The sequence below is a fragment of the Neolamprologus brichardi genome, chromosome 9 (genome assembly GCF_056152115.1).
Source record: "Neolamprologus brichardi isolate AB-2024 chromosome 9, ASM5615211v1, whole genome shotgun sequence".
NCBI lineage: Eukaryota > Metazoa > Chordata > Actinopteri > Cichliformes > Cichlidae > Neolamprologus > Neolamprologus brichardi.
Window position 1 is genome coordinate 30808383 of NC_142112.1, and position 8009 is coordinate 30816391.

Consider the following 8009-nt stretch of genomic DNA (forward strand, 5'->3'; position numbering starts at 1 on the left):
AAATGTACAAGCACCATGTGAAAAACTAAGTATACCATTACTGCTTCCATTAGAATTAAGAGGGTAAACAGCAGCCTGGTTCTCTTAATAAAATACACTGAATTAACTAATCATCAGCAAGTGTTGGCAGTTTGCTGCTGTGGAGCATTCAGGTGTGTGTGAACACAACGCCAAGCAGAAAAGACATCAGCAGCAACCATAGAGAAGTCAGCGGTAACATATTAAATGTTGAAGTTCATTAAAGTACAATTAGAAAAAGACAGAGAAAATATAGCCTATTTGGAAGGGCTGCCAGGAGAAAACCTGTTCTCTTCAAAGGGACATGGCACCGTGGCTTATATTTGCAAAATTACAACTGAAAAAACACAATTTTAGAACAATTCCTTTTGGATAGAGGAGACCAAGGCAGACATCTTTGGACAAAATGCACAGCTCTATTTTTGGCAAAAAAACAGTTTATCAGCATAAACACTGCATACAAACTGTCAAGCACAGTGATGAAAGGCTGATGATTTAGGCTTGTTTTTAAACCATAGGACCTATGCATACTAGTATTCTAAAGGCAAATATGTGTCCATCAGTCCCACAGCTAAACCTTGATGAAAATCCCAAAGATCCCAAAAACAGTAGCAAAGGAAAGTATTAAGGTGCTGAACTGGCCCAGTGAAAGTCCAGTCCTCATCCCCACTGAAATGCTCTGGTGGGACCTTAAGACTGTAGTGCAATGTCAGGAAATCAGCCATTTCCATTTTTCAGCTCCTGAGTATTAAACTGTGCAATAACTAGTTGAACTAATGTCACCATTCCTAAACCAAAGTATTTCCCAGGAGTGGCAACTGTGGAAAAATGTCCTAACTTGATTCTCCCAACACTGATCAGAGATGATGATTTAAAAACACTATGCAACTGCCAGGATTCTCACATTCCATGAGGCTCCTTAATAGCATGGATTATTTACGCTGATGCACATATTGAAACAGGGCCATTATGAATTTTAGAGTGATTTTTCCAAGTGAGGACTCAAAATATCCCAGTGGGAAAGGTCTGTTCAACTACTGTAAATGGATTTTGCCATACACATCAACAAATTAGATGGTCCTGCCACCTTAGCAAAGAACTTAATCTTTGATTAATCACACTGCTTTAGGTAGCAATATGCCACAGCATCTAATAATTTTGAAGCAACCTAAGTGAAGAGAAAGACAACAAGTTATCACTGTTTTGAAGCTAAAATGTTCCCTTGGTCATTTCTCCTTTGTTTTCTTTCTGTAGCTGCTGGCTGAGTAATAACATAGCCTTCTATGTTGGTGTGGTCGCCTATTTCCTCCTGATCTTTATCCTGTGCCTGCTGGCCTTCATCGTTGTTATGGGACAACTTTCACGTATCAAGAAGCAGAACCCCCACAACCAGTCTCCCAAAAGAAGTGTTATGACTGATCTGCGCAGTGTCACCGGCCTCGTCATCATCCTTGGCCTTACCTGGGGGTTTGCTCTGTTTGCATGGGGACCCCTCTACTTACCCTTTGTTTACCTTTTTTCTATATTCAACTCTCTGCAAGGTGACATATGTATAAACACCTTGAATTTCAAAATAGGATTGATTTTTTTTTTTTATCATAATAACACAAATATTTAATAACACAATAATAACACTATAAAATGCATGGATGTATACTATAAGCTACTTCCTTACTGTTCCTGTGTAGGTTTCTTTGTCTTTGTTTTCCACTGCGCCATAAAGGAGAATGTCCGCAGGCAGTGGAGAACTTACCTTTGCTGTGGAAAACTGCGACTGGCTGAGAACTCAGGTGAAATTACTAAATGTTCCCGAAAAGTTCTTTAGAAGCACTTTATAGTAGTTCAGTTGGTTACAACAGAGTAAACAGTGGTTGCTTTAGAACCTTTGTCTTTAAATTTTGTTCTTAATTTCCACCAAAATAAGAACTACTAATACTTCCATGCTAGCTTCAGTTTTGTTTTTTGTTTAAACTGATGGCTAAGCTTCATTGAAAAATACTTTCAAAATACAAGGTGTCAAGATCCACAACGACTATTCAAGGTAGCTACTTCTTAAAAATTGCGTCTTTGTTAGACTTTCTAGCAAGACAAAGTTTGTGCTCAAGAGTTGTTTTCTGCTATCTCTTTATTAATCAGAGTAAAGCTAAATAAAATATTCTCAACAGAAATAAAAAAAAATCACAAGTTGTATTCTGAGGTTTATGATGCTGACACTGTCGACATAGTGACAATAGTTGAAAGAGTCTGATGGCCTTTAGATAAGCCTAAATATGAATGGCTTGATCTAACAAGAGATTTGGCAGAGATTTTAAAGAATGTGACAGGAAAATCAAAGTGAAATCTTGTTGTATTACCCTGCCTTTTCAAAAAGCAGATAGTTTGAAAGCAAACAAACATGTCAATTTTCAGCCTATTTTTGGTTAAACAGTCATGTATTCTACAGATTGGAGTCGAACATTCACACAAAACAAGAAGACTATCTCTCGCTCCAGTGCAATTACCTTGGATCCAAAGTTCACTTCTCGAAGCTCCTCTGTTGTCAGTTTTGGCACCAATAGCAGTGGTATGTGATGCGGTGGCAGATAGTCCTTTTCAAACATCGCATATTTGAATATATTCTTCATAACACATTGTTCCCATTGCCCGCAGGCTCTGTGTTCGCGGACAGCGGAATATCTGACAGCTCCAACAATGATGTCGTCCTCAACGAGATTCACAGGGGAAATCTGACACAAGGCAAAACTACCAAATGACTCTGCCTGAGCTTTCTTTTGTGATTACAGCCAATTCCAAGAAAGGATCTCTGGGAGTTTACAAGGTGCAAATTGGAGGAGTAGTTTTCCTTAATGTTACAAAAAATGAAGGTTTGATGAAGGACTAAAGAGGATCAGGAACAAAGGAGACCTTTGTCTAAATACCTTTAGAGAAGAAGAAATCAAAAAGTGGAGAATGTTTTCAATTCTACACTAATAGTATAGATAATAGAAGAGTCTTGTTAGCAGAGATAAGGTGTACTACTGAAACTAAAACATTATATTGAACTGCATTTACTTGGTAGCCGAGAACAGATACTGTCAGTATTGTATAGATAATTATCTGGCTATTTCTTTGAGGATATATTCATTTCTTGAACAGACAAATGAAGGAATTTCCAGTCTTAACTCTACATTTCAGTGCCTTTGCCAAATTCTAAGTTTATTCTGGCAGTGTCAAATGGCACTTTGGGATGTATTTAGCTACCTATAGAGACAAGGATTGATGCAAAATGTGCACATGCCAAACTCCACTGCTTGATCATATCTGATAAAAGTTGATATCTGCAAGATTAAGGGTGCAGTTCTGTGTTAAATATTGTATTATTCACTACATTATAGATTTTTTTTATTTGGTTCATACATGCTTTTTATGAAAAAGAATAAAGATTTGAAATATTTTCATGTGGCGAACTGAAGCACAATCAAAATATGGGATTTATGTCCTGTGCTTTTTAACAAGGACACATTTTGCTAAATGTCCTTGGAAGGCCATTTGCATGCCATGAAAGATGAAATAAAAAAGAAAAAACTAACTTCAACTTGTCACCTGCCCAGCTGCTCTCTCTTTTTCTTGCATCAGACTTTCACATCTACTCCACATCTTTACATCTTTAATCAAACCCTTTCAACAGGAGGGGGGAAAAAAACTACAATTATGATCCCAGCAGACAACCCTCTCATCACCGTGTTGAGTAACCTTCAGCAGAGCATCTCACGCCCACCCAGCGCCAGTTCAATTGCAGCCTGTCAAGGTTAGCCTCAGAGGTCGGCAGCAGTTAGCTATTAAAAGTTTTACATGATTTCCAACCTCAGAACAGGGCGACCTCTAATGTTAAGCCCATGAGTGAGAGATGCTGGGAGAAAAATGAAGAGCTGGAGGCACAGATGTTACACTGATGAGCATGAATACCATAAATTAAATTTAATCCTGAATGCCCAATGCCAATCAATCCTAATTCTGCTTGAAATCATAATCACTGTTTTTTTGTAAACCAAATGTTTTGTTTACCAGCTTCTTCAAAATGCCTTCTACTTAGAGTCATTTTACGTTCACTCAAAATTTTAAGGGCATATACTGATGCAGTTTAAACGGTCTTTATTTGTGGTATTGACAGTCATGTTATGCAGTGCCATTATACCTCATCACCTTTGTTTTACCTGTTTATGTTTTAATTTTTGACTTTGTGACTCCACTGCGGTCTTAAAGATCCTTGACGTCATGTCTTTTGTCTCTGTTGAACCCTCACATGCAGAAAACTCCAAATTGGAGCTCAGGAGTTTATGCTTCCCGGTTCACATGGAATGAGGCTAAAAAGGCTGTCACGCCAGCTGCCATACTTTATTGCCAAACAAAATGTGTTTGTATTTGTGCACATATAAATCATTAAATAAATAAAACCGTTTATATTTATATATTTTCTGTATTAATGGCATTTGTAATTGCTAATGGTAATGTAGTCATGGTACCATTTGGGTACTTGGTAAGATTTGTCTTATGGTACAAAGCTATCTTAGTATCGTAGTTTCAATAATTATTCGCATATTGTGGTGTAAAGCACTTTTATTAAGGCTTATGAACCCTGGCTATAACGAATAAAAGTCAAAACTAATAGGGTGTGTGTTCTCACAATGTTCTACAGAGAATAAAGTTTTTATTTTAAAGCACTTCTAAAGATGGGCAAATTTCAGTTTCAGTAAATTTCATTAAATCATATCTGTTTATGTATCGTTTTCTATACACCCACTTGTGCTCTTCAGCCTCGGGCAGAAGAGTTTGCATTGACAGTATTAAATGTAAATAAAGACAAATCAAAATCAGTTGGTGTTAAGAGTCATTCAAGCATCTTCTGGGAGCTTGTTTTCCATAAAAACTCTTCAAGTGCTACCATCTTCCACCAGATGTCAGTACAATCCCATTGCTTTGCACTACCTTTAACTCTGATATGATGATGGCCTGTTGGCAAGTGTGCAGTTTTATTACAGCTATTTGGCACGATATTATTACCGAGGCAAATCTTAATTATAGCTTCTAAGTGAAATAAAAATCCCCCAGCTTTAACCAGGATAATATTACAGTTATAATCCTGTTACAACCACTATAAAACAATACAATTTCTGAATGACAAAAATTCAGCAAGGACATCCAAGAATCTTAAATTCTCATTTCCCTTCATATAATTCATATATGCATGAGAATCCTTTCTGTCTGGCTGATGTAATTCTGTCAAATTCTATATTCCACTTTGCTAAAAAAAAAAAAAAAAAAAAAAAAAAAGTGCCATGGATGCAAAATAAACGTGACAGGTTCACTAATTTGTTTGCAGATTTAACAAACTAATCACACATCAGCCAAGGGGGCCGTTTTTTTCTCCTCATCTGAAGTTTTAATTAGATTTGAAGGTTAATTTTTACTGCTCCTGTGCAAGTGTGGCCTACGTGCTTTCACAAACAGACTAACAGTAGCAATGTGGGAAAAGGTAAAGGGAAAAATAAAACCACTAAAACTGATAAAACATTTCATTTCTAATTGGATGTTTTATTGTTAATTTCAGGGAAAATATAAACAAACACTATTAATTTACAAAGGCCATCCATATTTCCCCCAGCTGGAGAAAGGCCCATGCCTCTCTTAGGGTTGCAGCTTGACACTTTAACAGCATTTTCATTCATTCCATACCCGCAGTGCTTTATTTGCAGGTATAAAACCCTACAAGGATGTGAAAAATCTATTTTTTTTTTACACAGGTCTCTCTGTGTATTTTTTCAAATTCTTTTTATGTATTTTAAAGTGTTTAATAGTGAATAGTTAATCTTTTTGCAGTTAAGGAGATGTAATTCACTCAGATTTTTGGGCTAATGTGAGGGTTCACTCCTTACAAAACTGTACTCTATGCAACAACTTTCTTTCCTGTCATTTGCTGTGGTCTTTTGCCCTCAGTGAACAGGTGTAAATGGAGCTAAATCTGCTTATGATGCTTGTCAGCAAATAACTAAACATTAGCAACAGCGTTAACAGGAGGGCAAACTTACATAAACGAAGCAGCTCATGAGCCCAAAATCGAATTCACTCATGGTACTCGGACATCCTCGTTACTAGTAACGAGGATGTCAGCAGGTATGTTACTACGATTTAAACCTGCAAAAACAAAACCACCATAATTCACAGGTTATTGCTGTAAAATGACAGATTTTGCCTTGAGCACAGTTTGGGTGAAGACCTATTAGGTTATCACTGTTTGCAAGTTTCACTACAGCAGAGGAGTGATTCCAGTGAATTGTGGATGGATGGATGATGGATGGCATCACCATGGCATGACCTTATCGGCCCTTTGGCAGAAAGAACTACAAATGGAAGTGTATGTATTATCTCTGTTCTCTTAAGCCCTCTATCCCTTTCTTTAATTGTACTTTTAAACATGGGAGAGGTGTGCATTAATTTTCAAATTTGTAGCTTTTAACTTGACTAACATTGGTAAATCTGAGATGTTGCAGCCTGTGGACTTTAGATTGCAATATCTCAACTTGCATCACACTTTCCACCTCATACATTGAGATACCGTGAGATACCCAGTATTGATTAACTTCGCTGCAAATGTCATAGGGTATATCAATTTTTCCAACTTTGTACCAAATTCAGGTATCCCTGGACCTAAACACCTGTATCTGTAAGGCAGTGGGTATTTGGGATGACTGGAAGAAGGCAGATCAAAGTGAAAACCTGGCTGTACCAAAATGGCTGTATTCACCCATTCCTATAATCTGAAAGTGCTCCTAATGTTCAATGATAGGATAATTTTCTTCGGGATTTTCAGAAAGTAGCAAAGAGTAATACATTTTTTTTAAGTAGTAATGAACATACCTATTACGGTACGAACTTAAGTTATGGTAAAATGAAAACATACTGCAACAGACTTGACTTATATAAATTTTTTTTCCAGTGATGGCTTGAGCAAATAAATAGAACTATTAAATGTTTTCTGTAGGTGTGGTGAAGATGCAGTTAAAGATAAGAAAACATTCCTCCACAAGCCTGAGAATTGTGTTACACCTTTGAACCTATAGCCAAACTTAACAAGCCATTGATATTATCAACCTGTATCACTTGTTATACAACTAAAAGGCTTTCTCATAACAAATGTGCTATTTAAAAAACACTCTCAGATATTTATGAAAATTTGAAGAGCTTTGAAGAACCCTATTATATTAACTCTCAGACATGGTGGTGGAGGGTTGATTTGTTTTGCGGTCACAGGACTTAGGCAACTTGCTGTCGCCGAGTTGACCATGAACTCTGTATATCACTCCGCTGTATATTCTAGAGCAGAGGTGGGGAACTCCAGGCCTCAAGGGCTGGTGTCCTGCAGGTTTTAGATATCACTGTGGGTCAACACACCTGAATCAAATGAGTAGTTCATTACCAGGCCTCTGCAAAACTTCAAGACATGTTGAGTAGGTAATTTAGCCATCTAAATTAGCTGTGTTGGATCAAGGACACATCTAAAACCTGCAGGACACCGGCCCTTGAGGGCTGGAGCTCCGCACCCCTGTTCTACAGTCAAGTGTGAGGCCATCTTTCTGACAGCTAAAGCTTGGCTGAACAATGATCCCAAACAGCAAATTTACATCAGGATGGGTAAAAAAGAAAGGAATCAAGGTCTTGCAATGGTTCGGTCAAAGCCTATACTCAGACCTAATTAAAATGCTTTAGTTCATTTTACCACTCTCTTATTAATACAATGAATCGAGGTTTGTATAAATTCATTTCCACACACTTCAATGAAATGAAGCAACATTGTAAAGAAGAGTGGGCAAAGATTCCTCCACAAGGACATTGGAGACTGATAAAGTCAAACAGAAAATGAATTCTTCAAACTATATCTGCTAGAGGCAGTTCTACAAGCTACTGAATCATGGAAGGCACTTACGGATTGCATAGAGTCCTGTGAATATTGAATT

At 37.3% G+C, this 8009-nt stretch overlaps 1 protein-coding gene across 1 annotated transcript in view; it reads left to right on the forward strand.

The window, feature by feature from the left end:
* adgrg2a (adhesion G protein-coupled receptor G2a) overlaps nt 1-4851 on the forward strand; it is a 32746-nt gene extending 27895 nt beyond the window's left edge. The window contains exons 35-38 of the mRNA XM_087845514.1: nt 1273-1559; nt 1707-1808; nt 2462-2581; nt 2668-4851. Of these exons, the coding sequence (XP_087701640.1) occupies nt 1273-1559; nt 1707-1808; nt 2462-2581; nt 2668-2771 (613 nt within the window). The 3' untranslated portion in view covers nt 2772-4851. The remainder of the gene's footprint in view (nt 1-1272; nt 1560-1706; nt 1809-2461; nt 2582-2667) is intronic.
* Nucleotides 4852-8009: the final 3158 nt, after the last annotated feature.